At 37.0% G+C, this 23,294-nt stretch overlaps 2 protein-coding genes across 2 annotated transcripts; one reads left to right on the top strand and one right to left on the bottom strand.

The window, feature by feature from the left end:
- Nucleotides 1–1,023: 1,023 nt before the first annotated feature.
- On the bottom strand, nt 1,024–9,894 carry LOC110046435 (serine/threonine-protein phosphatase 4 catalytic subunit B). The gene is made up of 13 exons (XM_020752130.2): nt 9,512–9,894; nt 9,272–9,343; nt 8,088–8,139; nt 7,745–7,795; nt 7,059–7,160; nt 6,352–6,414; nt 5,970–6,080; nt 5,529–5,579; nt 4,628–4,703; nt 4,128–4,195; nt 3,667–3,788; nt 2,562–2,640; nt 1,024–2,191 (listed from the first exon to the last, which is right to left on the bottom strand). The coding sequence occupies exons 1-13, from the start codon at nt 9,535–9,537 to the stop codon at nt 2,135–2,137; spliced, it is 930 nt and encodes a 309-aa protein (XP_020607789.1). The 5' UTR covers nt 9,538–9,894; the 3' UTR covers nt 1,024–2,134.
- A 2,159-nt stretch (nt 9,895–12,053) lies between these two features.
- LOC110046418 (flotillin-2a-like) lies at nt 12,054–22,013 on the top strand. The gene is made up of 10 exons (XM_089278838.1): nt 12,054–12,214; nt 12,562–12,643; nt 13,881–14,125; nt 14,419–14,621; nt 14,935–15,087; nt 15,809–15,990; nt 16,446–16,491; nt 16,942–17,079; nt 19,284–19,433; nt 19,882–22,013. The coding sequence occupies exons 1-10, from the start codon at nt 12,166–12,168 to the stop codon at nt 19,909–19,911; spliced, it is 1,278 nt and encodes a 425-aa protein (XP_089134964.1). The 5' UTR covers nt 12,054–12,165; the 3' UTR covers nt 19,912–22,013.
- Nucleotides 22,014–23,294: the final 1,281 nt, after the last annotated feature.

Genomic DNA, 23,294 nt, shown 5'->3' with positions numbered 1-23,294 from the left:
ATTATTATTATTATTGTTATTATTATTAACGGTATTATTATTATCATTATCATTATTATTATCATTATTATTATTCTGCGATACCGTTGTAGTGTTCTACAAACTGAGCTAACAAGCCAACTGGGAGCTGGTCAATTTGTTAGTTCGTAATAAACCCGTGAAGAATGAATAAATGACAATGAACATATGAAATTCGTAGATTTGAGCTGCGAATTAATGAATGAAGATGTGAGTGATCGATGAATAGCGCGATCTTTGAATAAATAAGACTAACCGCATTTAATTGACTACAACTCTTCATCTGTTTTACCAAACTTTCGCCTCTTGTCAAGTAAAAACTGAGCTTGAAGCCATTAGAGAATAAGGACTTTTAATCCCCCAAAATCACAAGATTAAAGAACGCACTTCACCGCAAAAGGTGTGGTGTGTCTCAGTTTAGTCAAGGTGAAAGCCCTCATTACTGTACGTGTTCTTAACTTTCGCACTTGTATCACTCAGTAACTGCTTATATATACAGTCTAGCCATAGTAGAGAGTGTTTGACCAATAAGTGCTGTTGGAGAGGAAACCGGGTGGCCCATTTATTCTATATCTGAAAATAGATTTAATTATTCGCAAACTAAATGAAAATTCTTGTTCAAAGATACGGAAATTGGAAAACTTGGGTGCCACGAAAAATCACCTTTGTAAATTTGAGGAACTAATGCAAAAATGTCATGGAATGAACTATGCTGAAACATTGCAATTCTGCCATAGTTTTGTCTCTAAATCTAAGAAGTCCAAAATCTTCAGAGGTTTTATCACTGCCAATTCTGATGACTTACTAAATAGATTGTCACGTCAGCATCATGTCAAGTTGCTTAGTGACATCCCTGATAAAACCTTCATGCTCAACTCTTTGTGGAGATACCATTTTTTTAAAAAATAAAACACTGTTCTCTTGCTTTAACAAGTGCAGATGTTGGTGTTGGGAAAAACACTGAAACTGAGAAGGGTATAACTGTCAAGAAACCACACAAACAGCTACAGAAATTTGTTTTAATAAAAGATTTGAGAAGTGATAGTTTACATTTCTAAAAGTTGCTTCTGGCCAGGTGAAAAAACCAACCAGACAAGGTACCACAGATAGTGTGTGACAACATCCACATGTACACTTGTGTTATGATTAAATAGTAAAGGTAGAAACCTACATGTATTTAGAATAAGATGTTTGAATTGTCTGAAATTTTGCCAGTTAGTTACCAAATCAGTACTGTAGTTTTTGAGGAACTCCCAAAATACATAAAACTGTACAATTCCATCTGTAGGAGTTGTAGTCCTGGTTACCAAAAAGTGAGAGGAGGATGATTACAGTGTAAATATCTAGATCTCTTTTATTCCACAAGAGGATCAGCATTTAAATGACCCTAATGAACTTGAATTAGTTACAAAATGCTTACTTTGTAAGGAGAGCAAGGAATGAGTTTTTCTAAACCTAATTTTAAGAATTTTTCGAGCTGCACAGCAACATTAAATATCTTCCCTTTGCCACACAGCCTAAAATTATGTAGCCTTAAATCTGGCATTTGACAACAAAATGCAAAATTCATTCACAAATCAAATCTCGCACACCAGAGGAAAACAAGAGTTGAGAAAGAGTGGCTGGTTGCAGGTTAACAAGAGTTCAAACTCCTGCTCTGATCTTGCCAGGAACTCTCATGTGCTCTCAGTGAATTTGAACCTGCTCAAATTGTTCTGAGAGCCAATGAGAGTTTCTAGTATTTGGCACAAGTCTACCAGCTACGTAACTGAAATCATGTGGAACAACTTTTTTACATTAACTATCTGGTTGAATGTGTGAAACTACATGTCTAAAGCACTCTTTCCACGTCTAATATTTTGAAAGCAATGCTTTGATTCCCTTCTTATCAGTTCAACTGCTCCTGAAGGTCTTGAGTTGTTTAAGCTCAGAGAGAATTCAGGGACTTTTATTTGATAAATTACTTCAAACAATGCTGTGGGGACTTTTAAAGTACAAGAAAATGTAAATTGAGTAATATTTCCAATAAATTAAGGCTCTAACTTAACAAGAAATCTTCCTATAATTATGTACACTGTTTGTCAAGGAAGAATAGCTTGAGATCAGAGCAGATGGCTTAGAGGAAATAGTCTGGTTGAGGCTTTTTGGCGATAGTTGGCATTCCTCTCACCTCCTGTGAGCGAAAACAAAACAGAATAACAATACAATCCTATTAGAATGATGGGAACTAAGAAGCATTTAAATAGCTGGTAGGCATCTAAAGGAAGAAACCAATAAGAGAACACATTCCCAAACTACACAATTTTTTTTTATTTGAAAGTAAGTAATAACTATTGATTTCAAAACAGTTTGACATTCATCATGATTGCATTCCTGTCAACACTGTATACCTGGGTTAGTTTCTAAATTTTAGACTTTGTGATACATTTAAATTGACTGTTTCATAACATATATTTCAGAAAAAGGCATTTTGGCACAGTAAATATTTTGATATTCCCAGTAAATTTATAATGTTGTGTGAATAGTTACCCTTTCAAACTAACCTGAGGGGCTGCTTCAAATATTGTAAATTCTCTTTTTAAATGTTCATCCAACTCTAATATGGCTGCCACATTTCCACATCTTCAAGGAAATTACACCAAAAACAGTTAGCTCAAGAGATCATATTGTAACTTTACTCGGCAGTTATATTAGAAATTGTATGCAATGCAAATAAAATTAAGCATTTACATGTATACTATCAGTGATATTTGAAAATTCTACCAAAATTGCATGAAAGTATCACTCCTCATGTACATCATTGCAATAATTGCTCAAGCTTAAATATGATTACTAATATGTGACTGAGAAAATAACAAACATCCCCACACTAATTTACGCCAAATCAGCGAACAAATCCGTCCCAAAATTTTTTTATACAGTCTGACTTAGCATTGCGTTACACTACATTAATGCAATAAGTTAGCCTGTTATCATAATCACAATGAAGTAATTTTCTCAGTCACATCTTTTAGATATAGGGCACTTTTCCCATGTTTACATAGCCACATCTAAACACAAGGAGAGTTGGAAGAATTCGAGACAGTTAAGCAAACCAGAGATGTAGTCGAGGGTTTGCATAACTTTCAAGAATTATCCCAACCTCCCAAGTATTTAGATGAGGCTATGAAACCATGGAAAAAGTGTTCTATTGCTTTTATAAAATAATTTTCAAAAATACATGTAAATCTAAAAGGTCACAATCGTGTTTACATTCTCTCATCTAAACATACCTTTCGACCAATGAGAGTGCACGTAGTAGTTCAGTAATTTTATAATGAGCAACAGAGTACTTTTTCCGTATTTATGTACCCTCATCTGAACACAAGTGATGTTGGGAGAATTTATGACAGTAATGCAAACCCGAAATGCAGTCAAGGCTTTTGCATAACTCCCCCCAAGTGTTTAGATAAGGCTATGTAACCACAGAAACAGTACTCTATTGGTTTTATAAAATATTTCTCAAAAAAACCATGCAAATCTAAAACATCACCACCATATTTAAATAATCTCATATAAACACAACTATTGACCAATGAGAGCATGCATAGTATCTCAGTTATTTCATAAAATAATATTGCTAACAGTCTAATGGCTAATGTCTGGTACCTGTAACAGTAGTTTGGTGCTGACCACACCGTAAGAACTGTCTCATTAAAATGCCATTTATATCCTTCCATGACTAGTTGATGAGCTCGGCAGATCAGGTCAATGTCATTTGCTGCATTGAACTAGACAAATGACAGTCAATTAGGAGTTAATGTGCAATTTATTCTTGACATTTCCAATGCAACTAACATATGCTTTGGGAGCAGCAATTTGCCATACAAAGCATTCATAGCTTACTTCATAACAAACTATTTCATTCACCAACTTTTAGTAAGCCACAAGCAATGACATCATTTACACAAAGTCTGTCACAAGTAAATGGCTCTCAGGCAGGTAAAGACATTTTGTCCTGATGGCTCTGTGGCACAGATTGAGCCCAAATCTGCAATACTGAATGATTACTGTCAGTAACAACTAAGTAGCACAATGATACAGAAGGTAGTTCTCTGTTTGCAGTATACCTGAGTGACGACATCACTACCAAAAAGATATCCTGCACCTCTAGGACTCACTCCCCAACCCTGTGTGTCTACAGAAAAAAGGAAGCACTGTATTAAAATTAATACATTCGTGATACATTTTCATTAACCTAGCAGTGTATCTTGCTTGCTTATGTGCACATAAGTATTTCTGCAATACGTCATTTGACATTTTTTGAATGATAGGTCCTGTTTGCCTTCCGCAATGTAAGTCTGATAAATGTAAGTTGGAGTTTCCTACAAACATTTATTGCCCTGTCTAGTCTAATCTTCACACTTGGGGTAAAAGTTGGTCACAAAACTATGTACAGTCAATCAATCAGTCAGTCAATCAATCGATAACTTTAAAATTAAACAAAGTGATTAGTATATGCAGACTGTTGTACTTCATCAGTGGTCTGGCAAGACATTTCCTTGATTATCATCTTAACTAGATAAAGTTGGATTCATGACTTGATTTATTATCTGAAGTAAAGGAATACCTTCGGGATCTGACCACAGTAAGTCACACATAGGCCCATCATGAGGAACTTCTTGTTTTCTATCAATTGCTCGAATCTGAAAAACCAGTTTTATTACAATCAATAATGTACAACGAACGAACCTCTGTTCCTTGATGTTAAGTTTGGTGGCTTAAACAAAATATAATGCACACCCAAGTTGCATGGCTCTCCTCTTTCACACTTCCATTGAGTTTCTTCTTGGTCTTATCAAGTTTAGCATTGGTTCATAAGTCATTTACAGTCCTTCTTTATTAGTCCACCCATTTGTGATTTCATCCCTGAGTTCACTTTTTACTGCCTGTGATTTTCAGTTAATGATTTTTTTCTTCCTCCAACAATATTCTCATTAAGTGTCGGCTGCCGGCTAAAAAAACGGCTACTTTGATTTCTGAGCCACCTACTTTTCCTGAAGTCATACATGTGTAAGTTGTAAAGAGTAATTTAGGCAAAACACAGGGTTTTTGGAACATGACTGAAGCTTGACTGTCCTGCAAGAACATCTGGTCATTGTGAGTTAAATTTGCATATAAATAAACAATTTTCATCACAAATTTATAAGTTTGTATGGCAAAATAATAAGAACTTCATAAAACAATATCAGAGTACACATTGGTCATTGCTTTTACAGGGTGCAGCTTATCTACGAGTGTGGCTAATCCACTGGTATTTACAGCACTCGCCAATTAGACTGCTCAGCTAACTTAAAACCAAAGTAAAACCAAAACCAAACATTGCCAGGGCTTCTGACACCTGATTGAAAACCGCTCTAATTACCCAACAACACATCGAAAAAGTTTGAGGAAAAAGAGGAAAAAATTCCATAGTCTATACAGCAAAAAAAAAAAAAAAAAACACAAAATAAAACAATTTAAACCCTTACCTGATCTAATGTACTTATTGATGGAGAAAGACCACCATGCACACAAAAAATCTAACAAATAAAAGCAAACTTTCTATGAACAACCTCATTGCATTTTACTAATCTAACAACTTATCAAGGGTAATGTTATCCTTTTTCCACCTGCAAATTGTGTTCAGATTTTTTGAGAGTTTTGCTGTAGTAAGATAATGACCAATCACCGCTGAGCTGTTTCCTTTTTTCAACATTTAACTTTTGAGTGATGCCATCATCAAGTCTTTGCAAGCCTAGTGGCACACAACTGCCAGAGCTGAACTCAGTTTCAGTAATGTGAAACAACAAAGAACGCTGCTTCTTTTCCTGAATGGAATGCATAAAAGACTAGGGCTTTAGAATGGCACTAGATGGGTAAAGGAGCCAAATTACAACATAACTCATCATATAAATTAGCAGTCAACTTACCCTATTATCGATAATAGCTGACAAACTAAGATAGTCAAATATTTCTGTACAGTATCTCCACACTGTTATAGAACCATATTTCTTTAAACATTCATCATAGAACCCATAAACCTGAAGAAAAGAGAACTCTTTTAATCCTAGAAATGTACAGAGTTTAAGAATAAATTCTCTCAATCATTATTTTTAACACAATACAAAAACACATTTCTTTGTATAACAATAAATGATTACAATGGAGGAAAAGCAATATTATTACAAAAACAAATCTATCTCATTCTTTAGTCACATACATATAGAGACTTAACAAATTTTAATGACCACCTGGAATTGTAGATTCTTTTCATATGTCGTCAACAATGATAAAAATAAATTTATAACATACCTGTGTTATCTGTCTACTCTCATGGTTTCCTCTTATTAATGTTATTCTGTCAGGATATCGTACCTTCAAGTTAGAGAAACATGGTCAATAACCACTTGGGCTGTGATGTATGACAAGTCTCGTCAGTTCTCCACATAGTTTAATTTGCACAAGACTCACAAGCATTGGTTTTCTGCAACTTGCTCTAAATGGTGAGCTATTTTTGGATTACATGTTCTCAAAAACTGTTTCTTTCCTGGAAACCATTAAGTTGTTACTTTCAGTCAGTGTTTTGAAACCGTTTTGACACCTCACTAAGAAGTGTTATACTCTTTCACTGCTCAGCTTATTAATGTATCTATAATAAATTATTGCTGTACAGTTTTGAATGTTAATTCTCACATTCACTTATTATGCCCAAGTTAATGATTTCCTTAGTTTTACTCACCTGACTGTTTTAACAATAATTATTATTCTTACTATGATACAGGAAGAAATTCAGGGATGGTACAGTCTCCCTTAAAAATAACTATGGTAATGAAATAAGTGGTCAATGGAAATATCGTTAAAGATGCATGACACTTAAGTCAGTTCAATAGCCTATAGCTTGATATTATAACAAAGTATCAAAAAGTGTCATGAAGGTCTTTAAAGAAACAGAGGTTTTGGGTGTATAACCCTTCTTCAGTGTTATAACCATGGTAATTACTAACATAATATCAACTAACCTTTAAGGCTAAAAGTAAAAGAAATGTTTCTACACTGTAAAATCCTCTGTCAACAAAGTCTCCCATGAACAGGTAATTTGTGTCTGGCACATCACCTCCAACCTGAGATCAGAGAGACATAAGAGAACTAGCACCATTACGTCCCTAGCACCAGACATTGTTTAATATTATTGTAGTCCTTACTCCCCTGTAAAACTACATTTCGAAAGAAAAACCATTTCGTAGGACTGCTGAACACACAAACAGAAGTTAACAAGCCAAATGCCAAACTTGGATGTTTAAATTCTCAGAAAAAGGGGGTCAGATCAATAGAGATTGGAAGTTCATCACAAAACAGAAATGTACTGTTTTGAGGCAATAGATGTTTGCAAAGAAATGAGGAACGAAATCATGTTTTACCGAAATATGTTTGAGGTAAGATTATTCATTGACATCTTATGAAAATTATACTACAAATATGAACTTAGTCTTTAAAATTACCAATTATAGATGGTGCTTCAGCTAAGTTACAGATCCAATTTACAACCCAAATTTTGAGTTACTAAGCTTTCATATAGACAAGTGGTTAAAGTAAATGTTCTACCAACACTCATATAATGATTCCTCAAGCTAGGAAATTGTAACAGCTCTGTACAGTGATGGGGGTTTAAATGTTTTTCTACTTTGTTATAAAAATTTTGTCCTACCTTAAAAAGTTCTTTTAAGTCATAAAATTGTCCGTGTATATCACCGCAAACCTGTCCAAAGTGTGCATGCATACATGTTAGCTCCATAGCAATACACCAAAAAAACTTTCATAAAGGATATTTACTAAGTCATGATGTGACTAGTAGGTTAATGTCCACTGCTCTATACAGAAACTGTGTCAGGATTGTAAAGCTGGGTAAATATTGACAGATCAGAAAAAAGCCAATGAAAAACTAGGTTACTGGTACACTTAAGACATGGGCTAAATAATGTACACCATGTGAGAACACTATTTAAGTCAGACATAAGACATGTCCAGAAATTAAACAAGCTAACACTTACAGTTACTGGTGAGTCTACTCGTTGAACATTGGATTCTTCTACCAAGATCTCCCTGTGGTTAGAAAAGAGAAGTAACAAGTACCTGTCAGTCATCCAATCACTCAAGTACCTCAAATAAGACTTCCTGTAGAACTGATACCTGTCCAATACACAAACTGAATGGACTTGAGAACAGTGAGATATTTCCTCAGTGTTACAATTGCCCAATTTTATGCATGAATCTTACAAAGGTATTGCAGATCAATACCAAATTTGAACCACTTTGCAAGTGTTAAGATCATGGTTACAGGTCAATGGTCTGTCATTCCTGCCTCCTCCCCACCCCCAAACCTACTGACCCAGTAACCCCCAATTTTGAGTTAATACATTGAACCAATTTTGGAGTGATAATGATCCGTAATACTGGCATTAATAGCACTCAAGATGACAATAAAGGTAAACAAGTAAAGTATCATTTTCTGACTTGTTTATCAATTCTTTTCAAGTGTAGGAATGTGACCAGTTTAAAAAGATAAACCTGGATGTGAAGATATCAACCTAAACAAATCAAAATCTGTAAGATCACTGATTTTACCTTTTCTCAACCCCAGAGACCCTTGTCAAAGTAGGAGTTATGTAAATTTGACCCAAATATGTCAAACATCCAAGCGTTATTTTCCCCCAAATATATAAAAATCAGCCAAAATAAGTGTATAGATGTGCAGGATTTCAATGTGCTCTGACTGATGGCACTGTATTACAGATAATAGAATAGGGGGGCTAACCAGCATAAGTGCATTTCTGTGAATAGGGATGACAATTGATAAAAACATTAGATAGGGGTTTCTTATTGGAGAAAAGGCACAAAATTGAATCATTATCCTGTCAAATTCCATGGGCTCATTGCATTCTCAGGCACATAATTCTGAACAAAAATGGTAGTTGTTACACCCCACTCTCACCCCTCCAGCATGAGAGCAGCACCGTACTGCAACAACAACCCACATGTGCAATAAGAATGCACCTCAACATTGCTATTTACAAGAGTGAAAATGTGAAGGAAAGGTTGTATAGACAATAAAATGATTATAATTTCATTCCATAATTAAAATAGCAATCATATTTTACCCTACTTTGCGTTTTAATCAATGACAATCGTTAAATAAGAGAGAAAATGAAATAAGCTTATAAGATTACAAACGTACCTTGCTTTAGCACACAACTGCTTAACTTCTTTTTCTGTTATAAGTTCGCATCGTCTCAGCTTGTCAATTTGTCTGAAGAAAAGCATTTCCTCCACAATATAATTAAACAGGTTTCAAGGTAACTTTAAAATCTCAAGTATGTTTAGTGAATTATCAAGCAGTAATTCCGTAGCGCCACAAGGAAATTGAAGGTTATCTACTATGGTGTAAACAAAATGTCGTCAACAAATGAAAGTTTACCTGTCCAGATCACTGCAATCTGCCATCTTTCCCTTGCTACTGTATATATGATCGATTCACTATGGTGACTACGTCTTTATTCACTACGCTTTGGTTTACCAAGTTTTACACAAGAACTATCTTGCAATTGACTTCACTTGTAAATTAAAATTAGCTGTGATTCCTGAAGTGCCGGCGACACGATTGATGAACTCGCAATCAGTGAGAAATTTGCCGATTTTTTTCCGTCAACGGAAACAAGGTTTTACTAAAGAAAAGTCTGGTTTAGGTTTCTACGTCTGACATAAAATTAGTTCCGTTATATGGAACGCAAAACGCTGTCAAAGTACGTGGATATATCAACTCTCATGGCCGCCGTGAACTGGCCGTGATGCCGCGCAAGATAGAAGTCACGTGGGTATTACGAAACGCGCCATCTGCTGACGCTTTGAATTTATTTGGCGCGAAACCGATTGCGATCCCAACGAGGCGTGGCTGAGGGCTTTGCCCCCCACACACTTTTCACTGTAACAAATAAATACGCGTATACGTAAAGCGCAAAAAAAAAAAGGAATTGCATCCTTGGCGGTCAGATGCTAGACTGCGACGCTGCGAGCAGTTTCTCAGTTTTGCTCGAAAATCCACAGAGAAGAACGCAAACGAGCTAAATAGTTTATGTCCTGGGGAAGATGTAAAACGAAGTAAGTTTCAAATCAGTCTATGACCTGAAATTTTTCTTACATACCGAGCCAATGCTGTCAAGGAGAACGCCTACACGCTTAATCCACACTAAAACGATTTTTTGACACGATACGTTTTCGAACCGAGAACTCATCCAACGCTTCACGCCCCCCCCCCCCCCGGTGGGGTACTCCCTTATATGGACTATATAGGTATATGCGGCCCCAAAGGGTATGGTTTTTCAGCCGTTTTGGTCATAAATGGGGTATCTATTTTGGCCATTTTGGTCATAAATAGGGTATGGCTTTTGCACTCTGATTTCAACTGGATGTTTTAGAGGCTCCTTTTTCATCATTATGGATAAGACCATCAACAAAACCCTTCACGATGCCTTTAACATCGGTCTGAACTAGATAACTAATTATAAGGCAGGTCTGAAACAGGATATTGATTAAAGGATCAGGTCAAACATGGGGTGAGAAACCAGAAACTGCAAGGGACCGCATACGATAAAGTGTCGAACTTTTGGTCAGGTCATAAATAGGGTAGGGAAAATCGTAGATTTTGGTCATAAATAGGGTAAGGGTTTTGGGAAGCAGGCCACCCCACCCAATTTTTTTGAAGTAACTCGCCCCCCCGGGGGGGGGGCTTTACGTTCATACCACCTTTACTGCAGCGCTTTCGTCGTCCACACTAAAACACTCAAAAACACTGATACTCTTTAGAAAACTATTACAGGTATTGACTCAAAAGTTATAAGGCTATTGAATAGCATTTGCACTACCAAACATTTCCTGCCTTTCTTTATAATTTCCTTTTTGATTGATACACCTTTTTTGGTTTTACTTGTACAGTAAAGGCGTTGCTTGAAAAGAGTTAAAAGTTTGTAATTGTTTAACCCTACGTTTGTTATTCTAAACTGCATTTTCTGCCATTTCAGAAGACTTCAAATCAGACAGTGTTTTATTTGGAGCATACCGTGGGTCCTCCTAGTTGGCTCACATTAAGGCTTTCTTTCTTAAGCCCCCCCCCCCCCCTTCTTCCACTCAAAAAGTTGCTGCGCGGGTGCTGCTTTTTAAAGATATTTTGCGAAAGATCATAAAAACCTTAGAGAATCGTAAGCTGGGCGCAAAAAAAACACCCCCTCAAGTTGTGTATCATTGTCAATGCATAATGCAACCTAAATATATTATTCTGCTTTGAGTATAGCGCCTGCAGATGATGTGGTAAAAATCAAAAATCGTTAGCCAAGTCATATGGATAATGAAACGAAATAAAATAAACAGATTTTAAAATGTACGTTAACTCATTTCCAGCATCAGATTCCACTCAAAAGCTAACGCAGCCACGTTTTGTTGACAGCTAGTAAAGACCCTAGTTACCTCAGCTTATGTCTTCAGTTTGTTATAAGATAAGGGTCAAAATATTTATGGTAATTTTTTTACCACGTGATAATGGCTTACAGTTAATGGGAAGATTATTTGCCTTTCTTGAAGAAGTCTATATTAGTATATTTTTTAATAAATATTTTCCAGTTAGTCTGCCTACAGACCAGCAAAAAATAAACGTCGTCTGTGGACAGACCAGACAGACTATTTTTTCGGTGCGCACTTTTTCCCATGGCTACCGGTCGTTAAGCCCCATAGTCAATTAGCCCCTATAGCTGGTTAGCCCCCAACCAGAAGTTGATTAGCCCCCATTCAGGTTTAAATCCTTAAAGAACGAGGAAAAGACAGTATTTCTGGCTGGGGGCCAATCGCCGTCTGGTCAGGGGCTAATCGCCTAGGGGCTAATTTACTAGGGGCTAAACGAACAGATACCCTTCCCATGCCACGCCGTCAAAATGAAGGTTTATCACGTGATCAAAGAAGCCATCTGTTTCGTTGTTGACTGGAGTCTGGGTCGACTTCTGGACTAGGGGCGTTCGCCATACATGTTTTGAAGCAGTTGTAAAGTATATTGGTGAACAAATATTCCGTAAGTTTAGCTCAGTCATGGGAAACTGCTATACAGTTGGACCGAATGAAGCATTAGTTCGTTCAGGTAAAATTATGTTTGTATGATTTCTTTCTGCACGTTATGAACAATGCGTGACGAGGATTGTAATCCCAAACATTTGATCATTATGCTGGTCGATTTCGTTTTACACAACCTTTCAATAGATTCACACATTCACTGCTTTAGAGCGAATTTTGGTGATCGTTATACTTATTAGAATCAAGCTAAAGAATACTTAAACGTTGGACGAACTTCCACGAATCCATCTTTCTTCTTCTCGGAGCATAAAAGCGTGCGGTAATTTTGCAGCGCAGTACAAGGGTTTTCGATCGATATCGGGATGTTCCGCATTGCAATCTTTACTTATGCATGCAATCAATTCTTGACTTTAGGTGGCTGCTGCGGCAATGATGCCAAAAAAACCGTTATAGGAGGATGGGTATGGGCCTGGGCCTTCGTAACAGACGTCCAAGCGTAAGTAAAAATGATCGTACCTGAACCGAATGCTCGTCGTCTTTCAAAATAACAGGTGGTAAAGCTTAAGCTTATATACAGATGTCATGACTACTCGCGCTGTACATCTTTACTTTCCGGCAACCAACTTTTCATCGTAAATCTGATTACTGGACACATTTCTCTAAGAAAGCATTCGTTTAGAAGTTACACCAACTGAGGTTCAAGACGTTTCCGTGAGAATGCCAAATTGGCTCGTGTTTGGATACAGAACGTCACTGATTCTTTTGATGTTTTGCTGACTCCTCATTTTATTGTGTTGTGCTTGCTTTGATAAGCAATAGATTTGGAAAATAGTGTTTAGATTTCAGGTTTAATGGATAGTTCACAGATCATGCAAATTCACAGGATTTTGGATTTATTCAGCTGAGTTTCTTGCTATGTTTTGTGGGATGTAGGGATAAGGGGATTGTAGCTTTCAATATAGCTCAAACACATTTTCTGGGCACCAAAGTCAATCAGATCTTGTAATTTAAAGAAATAGATTTGGTTACTATTAATCTGAGAGGGCACAGGGAAGCCCCTTCATGTCCTTCATGGCTGTGAACATATTGCGGCAACTGGTGGAGACATTAAAAATGTAGACAAACAAAACTCCACAAGATTTTGTGTTTGGTTGTTTGTTTGTGTGTGTGTTTTGGTAGTACTTTTGGCCCAGTGTTTGCTGGTGTTGTGTATACTAGCCATATGATGAAAAACACTGATTTTGTCCCAAAAGTTTGATGAATTTGGATTTTGCAAAACGATCAAAAAATGTGACAAATATTACTAAACAGTAAATAAAGGGGGTTGAAAACATAGACTGATAGAAAATTGGTCCAAGCAAGGAGGTATTATTGGAACCTCTTTTTCCCTCTTTTAAATGATCTCTCTATTTGTGCTTTTGGCACACATTTCATTTGGACAAAATTAATGTGGCCAAAGCTTTGTGATGCATTCATTTAGGCATGTCAGTTTAAAGACAGGCAATGCCAGACAGATTATGCATCAAGATGAACTCATTGATTAAGTGCATCTTGAATGATACATTTATTGCTAAACTGAGGGCATATTGTGCCTAATACAGTGTAAGCTGTCTTCTTATGCATAATATAGAAGATGCAAAATTCATCCAGATTAATTTGTGTGTTAATTTTCTTTTTTAGTGTCATAAATCATTCATTTGCCCTTTATAATTTGGTTTATGTTCTTATCTCAGGCTAACTTTGGAAGTAATGACATTGAATCCAAAATGTGAAATGGTTGAAACTGCTCAAGGTGTGGCTGTGACAGTAACAGGGGTTGCACAAGTGAAAGTCATGACAGAACCTGAACTGCTTAAGACTGCTTGTGAACAGTTTCTTGGAAGAACAACGAGGCAAATTGAGAGCATTATCCTGCAGACATTAGAAGGACATCTCAGAGCAATCCTTGGTACTCTGTCTGTGGAGGAGATTTATAAAGGTGCAATGTAGATAATGCAAAAATGTTGCTAAATTGTACAAACCTATAGGTAGCCCATTTTTTGATCCCTGGCTGTTAATAGTTGCTGAAAAAACTATTGAGTGCACATACACTACTGTAAATCTCAAAGTGAATATTCAGTCCACGCAATTATTGGCCTCATAAACCAACACCTCATAGATATCTCAAGCTCATAATCTAATTGTTAAATAGTGTGTCGTAACTGTGTGGCCACTTAACAAGTAGTTTCCCTTTAAGCACTTGTATCTCATGTCTCAATGTTTCCTTCAAAGATCGTGAAGCATTTGCCGCTCTGGTTCGAGAAGTAGCATCTCCTGATGTTGGAAGAATGGGTATTGAAATCCTCAGCTTTACAATAAAGGACATTGAGGATCAAGTCAGTTATTTGGATTCCCTTGGTAAGACACAGACAGCCAAAGTGAAGAGGGATGCAGATATTGGTGTGGCTGAATCCAATAGAGATGCTGGAATAAGGGTGTGTACCTAAAAAAATGATGTGTATGTTATTTTAACAAGGTGATCATACAACTTGTGTCTATTAGACTCTGTGCTGCGATTTATCATTTTATGACCCACATGCTTCACCCCTGGGTCCAAATTAAAGCACAAAACTCACAACAGTGTATTTTCCATCCTTCATGTGTCAAGAACTAGATTGATTTAGTAAGAGTTCTATTGTATGGTGATTAAGCTTGGTTTTACTGGATTTACTTGTTAGCAGTAAACAAAAAGGCTTTTATTTAATATAAAGAACTCCTTAAATAGCTCCATGTATTTAATTGAATCAGGAAGCAGAGTGTGAGAAAGAGAAGATGGATGTTGCATACCAAGCCCAGACTAATATTGCTGACTCATCAAGAGAGTACCAGATGCAGAAAGCTTCTTATGACCAGGAAGTGAATGCCAGGAAAGCTGAGGCTGAACTGTCTTATGAATTACAGGTGAAATAAATTTCTGGTGTTATTTGTCAAGCAGAAAATCAACTCTACATCAAATATTTTAAAGATGCGGGTGGTGAGACTTTGGCCAAAAAAATAGGCAAAAAATGAAGTAAACAGTTTCATAAAGTAAAATGTGGATCATAGATCTTTCTTCAGCCTTGGTTGGTATGTTAATGAGTTCCTCCAAATTATTTCTTTTTTCAAACGAAGCTGATTTAAACTCAGGTGTGGGGCTGTTAGTGGAATTGTACTGTGTTATACTGTAGTCATCAAACATGTTGCCTTCTTTACTATTTCTGCGAAATAAAAAATGACATTCACATATACCAGTTTACTTTTTACTCTTCTGTTTCCGAATGTGGTTGTGGTGTTGGGTTTGAGCAAAAATATTGGCAAATCAAAGGTTTTGGTGAAAAAAAGGCACAGATCGGCAGATTTGCATACCCCTATTCACACCTCCCCCCCCCCCCCCCTCTCCTTCTTGTATCTCATGATGCTTGACTTTTCTTTAAATGACACCAAAAAGTTGATACATGGTACTGTCACTCCTTATTGTGATTTGTATCCAGCAGAACCTACAGTGTATTTTTAAGTGTCATGAACATTACTCTGGAAATGTTTCAGTGAATCATGTAAGAGTTCTTTAGCTATTTAACTCCTGGATTGCCTTGTTCTCCTGAACATAACTTGATAGGCATGTTTTGATCTGTCTTGTTTTCAGGCTGCAAAGGAGAGACAGAAGATCAGAGCAGAAGAGATTCAGATTGATGTCGTGGAAAGGAAGAAGCAGATTGAAGTGGAAGAGAAGGAGGTGGCCAGAAAAGACAAGGAGCTGGTTGCTACTGTCAAGCGACCTGCTGAGGCTGAGAGCTACAAGGTGGAAACCATAGCTCAGGGCAGAAGGTGTGTACTTGTAAATATTCCATGTATCTGCAAACTTTCTTGTGTGGTGTGCAAGGCTCATGTCTTGATGTCTCGTACACGCCAACCATTTTCCACAGCTGACTCACATAGCTGAACTAGGACTGTCAAGAAATATGTAAGCTCTGTCTAGTTTGAGAAATAAAAGTCCCATGTAAATCATGCCTCTTATAAGTTGTAAATTGAGAAAGGTGCTAAGTTGCCACAAGCATGAGAAAATGAAATAAGCACGAGTCCTTGACAGTAGTGAAACTCATGTAACCTTATGCACAGTGGTTGCATGTTCTAGCCCCTGAGCTCATAATGAGCTTCATGTAGATCAGTTACTTGTAACACAACTGACTTGAAAAAAGTATCTTAACCATGATCAACTTAGACCCAGCAGAAATTAAATATCACTGACAGTGGCTCTGTAATCTCTCTTGTGTTTAATGTAGGACACAAACTGTGTTTGCAGCTCAGGCGGATGCAGAGAGGATTAAGGTGGGAGAACATTTCAATGTTTGCATTTTGCACTATTCCAAGACAAGACATACTATTATTTTAGTGGCCAGTTGTAATACATTTGTGTTGTCATGTTCTTTAGCAAGACATAAACTCTTGCAACAGTACATCCAATCTCTCCACCCAGCAATGTAGACAGATACCAGTGAATTGATAGAGTTCAAGTCTGTTCTTAGCACTAGCTTCAGTTGTTTTATGGTACACTCAACTTAAACTTCACAGCCATGCTTGTAAATAGCAAACTGGTGGGCCTTTCATCAGCTGAGATGATTAGCCATGTTTAATGCTTGAATGTGTTGGCCCATTACCTCTCATGTTACAGTAACTCACTCAGTGATGGTAAAAGAGCATAGCTCATTTTTCACAGTTCACAACATTTTTTCCTGTAGCAGCTTATTGACTGCTGTAAAATACTGTTCATATTTTTAGATGACAGGCTCTTCAGAGGCTTCTGCCATTGAAGCTGTCGGCAAAGCAGAAGCTGAGGGTATGAGGCAAAAAGCAGCAGCTTACAAAATGTATGGAGATGCGGCCTTAACCTCACTGGTTCTGGAGGCATTACCAAAGGTCAGACAATCTTATTTTCATTTAACACATTGCTAACAGGATGGTAACTATTGTATCAAATATTTTAAATGACCAGACATGTCTGTTCGGTTTCAATGAATGGCTAAATTTTGGTAACTTAAGGTGGCTCCCTATAGTTTTATGATCACACATGCACTGAGGAGGAAAGCTCAAGTAATCTGTGTGCCCTCAAAGGAAAACGTCAGTCTTTTTGGATAAATTATGTTAAGACGTCAACGTGAGCACAAAAACCAAAACTAAGCAGCGGTAAAAGACATAACTTTGCAAAAATTGAAAACACTGCCTTTACAAACCCTACTTTCCTTGTGTTTAAAATTCGTACCCTGTAGGATGCGATGTGTTTTAAAAATCTTGGAAGATTTCACTGAAGGAAATTCAAGAAAATCACAAATAAAGCCATAAAAAAATTATAAAATACATCTGTTTTGGGCATTTACAATTATTAAAGACCGAAACTCAAAATTTTAATGGAGATGATAGTAAAACACTATTTAATCATTGCTTATTACATCTGTAACAAGTCTGCGAGGACTGGGTGTAAAAGCAAATGCAAAAACAGCACTCAAAACATAACACTTGTGCATGCAATGCCATAAATGATTACCCCATGGAGCGCCCTCAACTCTTTTCCTGTCAGTGACATTTACATGGCCAAAGTTAAGCGAAGTGTTTTTGTCCGTTAGAAACTCATAAGATGTTTTGGGTTTTAAGACAACAAGACAACATGCTTTTAACCATCACTAACTCAGGACACAGTTTTGACTAATGGCAAATTCACACCCAGACAGAGCGATACAGAGGCATTGAAAAAAAGCTTGCCACTCTACAGGTTAAGGGAAATTCCTGTAAACTACATAAAGACACAAGTTGATTGATAATAAACTGATTGGGATGATCACCTGCTGGTTCTGGTCATACATGTAGGCATACGAGCTGTGGGGGCGAGGGGGGCTGCAGCCCCCCCCCCCCCCCCCAGCTACGGAAAATTACGTAATTTTGTGGGCAAAATGGTCATGATTCAAGCAATGACACTTAGAGAAAACATTACAAAATAATGCTGTTGATGTGATTTTCAAAACTTTTAAAAAGTTTGTACTTTTTATGAAGCTCTGTGTGATAATGCGCCCAACCGGTTGTCTGTAGGTCATTGAGTGGTTTCTTCAGTGGGTTGGTACCTGAAGTAGTACCATGTGCGTATGGGATAAAGTTTACCAGTTGTATCTGCTGCTGATCTTAAGTATCGTTGGCACACCGAAAACACCATGGTAGTCAGTCGGGACAGCGTTTTCAGCCTTTCCTTTTAGATTTTAATCTACTTTCTCTGACATTTGCCATGCAAAAAAGGACTTAGACTGAAATGTTATGAGGGACCTGGGGTTTTCTGTTGGCTACAAGTTGGCTAAATGTGTATCGTGGAAATCCACAATAAGGATATTATTTCCTTTCCCAATTTTCCATCAACAAAACAAGGACATGAATCAAAGTGAACAAAGACCAAGACTTTTTTTTCTTGTGGTGGCTCTGAAAGGGCTGTTTAGAATGTCTTAACAATGGGGTGTTTTAGTTTATTTCTTGAATTTTTCTTTGGAGGTGTTCCTCTAGTACATCCATTTTGTTAACCATCTTATTTACGTGGCTTCTGAATTCATAGAAGGCTGGCAGTGTTCGCTGCAAGTCTGCTGTGGCCAAGACTATCTCAAACGACTTCTAGCAATGCCTCATGTTGTTTTTTGAACGTCTCGAGTATGTCGAGATGTTCGTCTCGAATATATGATTGCTTCTGTAACGGTCGTCCAAATGGTCCATCTTCAAACACAAATGTCACTGTTGCTAATCATCCGATCGCTGAGCAAACGCCATGAAAAGAAGCACTTTTTCTTTTAATAAGTTCTAGATGTTACTAGATTTAGACTGTTGATAGAGGCCATTGAGTATCCAAGCTTTCAATAGAACTATCATTGTGAACATTTTTGTTTTTCACACAATTTGAGTGCATTTGCAAAACGATTTCTACACTCATGCTTTCAGGCATTGAGTATTTTTTTCGGGCAAGGTCACCGCCCCCCAAGTCCAAGGGTGCCCGTACGCCTATGGTTCTGGTTGTATTTTGTATTATATTACGGAAACTTGAGATGAGTAATGATTCACCATCACTCATCAGTTGACTGTTTTTTGTGTTGTAGGTGGCAGCAGAAGTGGCTGCCCCGCTTGCTAAGACAGATCAAATCGTAATTGTTGGTGATAATGCCTCTGGCGTTACTGGTGAGGTGTCCAAACTCGTCAGTCAGCTTCCTCCAGCTGTTCAAGCTCTCACTGGAGTTGACTTGAGTGGGGTAAGTATTGAGGATTTGTTTTTTCATATCAAACAGCATGACTGATTCTTACTTTAGTCAGAGAAAAGTGTTTCACTGATAGTGAAGTGGTTGTGTTAATGCAAGGTGGTTGTTTTGTATTATAAATATAAAAGCAGTATTAATTACTATTGGCATAATATATATGACATGAAGTTACAAGGTGGCCAATTTAGAGTTTACTGTATGTAGCTTAACTTGTCAAAGTGCGACTCCATAAACCAAAGCTGTCAGTTATGTCTGTTTAGTGACATCTTTGTTGGCCAAAGTAAAGTTACTTTATTAAGTGAGGCACAGAGAATGTGACATTGACAAATGCATTCTTTTATTCAGAGTGAAGTCTTTTCTTAATATTCAATGTAGTTTGATAGTAAAGAATGAAACATAAAAGTGATGCTTGCATTAATAAGTCTTGGTTTTCTTTTTTTAGGTTATTGGCAAAATTCCTGGTGCAAAATGAGAAAATGTTAGAGATGCTGCTGTAGAATAATTTGTTTTAGGTAAACTGATCCTTGGCTAGATTTTTTTTAGAAGCAGTTTTTGTTTTTCTTTTCTACTACAAGGAAGGAAGTCCAACTTGCTCCCAGTCTTTCTTTCTTCCTTCCTTTTAAGAAGACACCAGAGCAACTGGGATCAAGTCTCCCTCACAATCTTATTTTGATGATTGATTTGTCACTTGATGGATTGATTGATAATCAATTGAGTAGTGCTTTTTGAAGCAAGTATAACACTTTTTAAGTAGTAAAACAGCTTATTTTGGTAGAGATGTTTGTTAGCTTTCTTTTTCTCTGCCATGGACTTGATTATCGAGAACCTCAGATACACATCACTGATTCCTTCCTAACACAAGTTAAGCAGTATTTAATTTTGTATGCATTTGTAACGTTTTTGCATAGCTTAGCCTTATAGCAATTTCCGGACTGGAATTCAGTGCTATTTTAAAATAGCATATTTACAAGCGAGGCTTCAACATGTATGAATGCTGAAAGAATGTGGGGAATTGAATTTGATGGTGTGTTTTATAATGTCTGTCAGCAAAAAAAGTGTGGCTGCCAGCAGGGTTTAAGTAACAAGAGTCTTAGTCTGTTTATTTTGTGTATATTCGATAGTCTGTTATTGTGGATTTGCTACAAGCAAATGGCAGAATTTTGTAGTGCCATGTGCAAAAGATTCGTTTCCATTTTAGCTTGGAGTATGGACTAGTTGTTCAAAAGGTAGATAATGTTATCCATGACTGTCAAGTTTATACATGCTAGCAAACTACAATACTATCACTGTGGACTGCCATTTTGTCCAGTTGTAAATGTGTAAATTATCTATCCTTTCAACAATTGGCACCAGTATTGTAATGTGAGAGTGTCTACTTAAGTACTAACAGAATTTTTGTGCCAGAACTATAATATTATCAGAGAGCTGAGCTCAGAATTATCATACAGACATAGCAGTTAATAGTCAGCATTTAGTAGTTATCCAACATTCCTATTCACCCATTTACAACAGAGAAATGTTCTTCTTAGGACAGGTTAACAAAAATGAACATTCCATAGAATAGCTCTGCCAAGTAGTGTTAATGTAGGACTGTGCGGATAGTGAAACATGAAAATAGTGTTTTGAGACTAATACCCCATTCACACCAACATGTTTAAAAGTGGTTTAACTAAACAAGGTAAAAATTAGTTGCTCATACTGTACACACCCCACAACTTAATAAGGTGAAAACCTGTTTGATTAAAAATTAATATGTTAGCAAGGGGTTTAAAATTTGTCTTTTCAATATGACTTCAAAACGTCGTGGACGAGTCGGAAAAAACCCAAACCTGATTTAGCTAAACTAGTCTACTTGGTGTGAATGGAGCATTAGTTTTTGATTAAGTTTAAGACTAGTCATAACAGTCCAGATTTAGCAAAGATAATCTGATTTGCGTTTTGGCATTCTCATGGATTTTTCAAGAACAGCACAAAACTTGCATGATACCATTGTGACCTTGTTACAACAATGGCCTTGCAACCACTGGGAGTTAACTTGTCTAGGCTTATGATGCTGTTGTTTGTTAATCTGCTCTGGTGTTGTGACTTGGGAAGTATGATGGTATTGTGATTCCAGTGGTCATCTGCTGATGGTCAGCTACTGCTGTTAGTTCATAGCAGCAAATACATGTTGGAAAATTAGAATTCTGCTTTGCATTGTGCAGTGTAAAAATAATTTGCCACCCTGTTTTGCACCAGTTAGGACAGTGAGTTAAGGCTTGTTCATTCATCCAGTGTCAATGGAGTCTAGTGTCTGCTAGTACCTTTGCACAGCATGCTTACAAGTTTAGGTGTATGTTATACATATTCAACGAATGTAGGAGGACCTTAAGCAGGAGGCAATATTATAAAAGTGCCCCTGAATTTTTCAGATAAAGACACCTCTGAAACCAGGGTCCTATTTCAAAACATATATGAAGTGATAAATAATCTGCCTAATTATTTAACGTACAAATGACCAAAGTGGTTGTAACCAAGAATTTTGGTGAAGCCAGTGACATTGTATATTCACTTAAAATATACTTTGTTTTGCCAGCTTGGGTGATTATTGTGTCCCTCAATGTTATAAAGGTTGAGAGAGAACTGTTGGGAAAATGTTGCTGTGGTTTCAAATGTAGTTAACTCCAGCCACTCAAGGTGGCTCGAAACAGTTTCCAGCACTTTCCAACACTTAGATTTTGAAATGTTTGAAAATTTAAGGTGGCTCTGAACCCTATGTGCAGACAAAATTTGATAATAAGAAAACTTCACCCTGCCATGGAAATTGTTTTGTATTCCATGGAGAAACACCATGGGCACTTGAGGGTCTTTTGTTCTTCTTCTTCTTCCCATTCACTTCCTGAAAATGTAATAGTCCTTCTTCCTCCTTTCTCCCCAAACTTCTTTCTTTCCCAGTGTGCACTCTGGTATTACACACACAATAAGCCTAGCTATCCCTTGAAAAGCCTGTTGTGTGGAGACAAAGCACACTAACATCTGCCAGATACTAGAATATGTGCACAGGCTAACATAAATTTGGTGGCAGCTCAAGGATGAGTGACATGCAGAGAACATTTCTTGATTTTTGAAGGTGGGAATGTCTGGATGTTTTGAGCCAGTGGCAGTAAGGCGTTTTTCATTGCAGGGGGGGGGGGGGGGGGAGGTTCAGTTTTTGATGAAATTTTCTTGGACTTTTGGTAGGGGTATTTTCTGGGTGTTCAAAAAAGTACTATCTCCCAAGGTTTGTACAGAATCTGGAATATTTCTTGAAAAAGTATGGAAATCTGCAAGCTGGTTTTCTAGAATTGGAGTAGTCTGGAAAAGGTATGGTTTACAGAGATATACTGTGGGAAAAGAAGTCTGGTGTTCTTCCAAAGTGCAAAGAGGGACTGACTGGAATCTATAGTTAACCAGGGTTATTGTAACTTTAAGAACAAGACTGGTCTAGATTGAAAACTTCTCAAAACTCAACAATTCACCAGATTTAAACAAAGGAAATCATCATCATAATGCTTCCTAATAAAAATTATTCATCTCCATTCTCTCCTGAGTTTTAGCTTTGATTGACAAGATATATCAAACACACAAGACCATGTTTTACCACAATTCCAAACACCTTATAGTTAGACAAAAATACTCTGCTACGCATTGTATTTTCAACTCTCTTCTCAGTGTTTAGAAATGTGGTCAAACACGGTCTTTCATGTTTGATATATTACTTTACTAATTAAAATATGGGACTTAACACTTGACAAAGTGACTACCGAGGATTGAATTTCCAGATTAATGTAAATCACAATAAACAGCATGCACCACAGAGACTGTCACCACTAATAC

Source organism: Orbicella faveolata, unplaced genomic scaffold (assembly GCF_042242905.1).
Source record: "Orbicella faveolata isolate gen_17 unplaced genomic scaffold, um_ofav_v1 contig_47, whole genome shotgun sequence".
In the NCBI taxonomy this organism is placed as follows: Eukaryota; Metazoa; Cnidaria; class Anthozoa; order Scleractinia; family Merulinidae; genus Orbicella; species Orbicella faveolata.
The sequence above is the reverse complement of the archived record's forward strand: the minus strand, read 5'-3'. Positions and strand labels throughout refer to the sequence as shown.

Bases quoted from the DNA above. Each gene is read 5' to 3' on its own strand.
- LOC110046435 (XM_020752130.2), bottom strand. From the start codon at position 9,537: ATGGCAGATTGCAGTGATCTGGACAG. The intron at 4,196-4,627 runs GTATTCCTTTAC...TTTTTTCTGTAG, and splicing joins ACTGTGGTCAGATCCCGAAG to ACACACAGGGTTGGGGAGTG. The intron at 2,192-2,561 runs GTTAGTTTGAAA...TTTCGCTCACAG, and splicing joins TATTTGAAGCAGCCCCTCAG to GAGGTGAGAGGAATGCCAAC.
- LOC110046418 (XM_089278838.1), top strand. From the start codon at position 12,166: ATGGGAAACTGCTATACAGTTGGACCGAATGAAGCATTAGTTCGTTCA. The intron at 12,215-12,561 runs GTAAAATTATGT...TCTTGACTTTAG, and splicing joins TGAAGCATTAGTTCGTTCAG to GTGGCTGCTGCGGCAATGAT. The intron at 14,622-14,934 runs GTGTGTACCTAA...TAATTGAATCAG, and splicing joins ATAGAGATGCTGGAATAAGG to GAAGCAGAGTGTGAGAAAGA.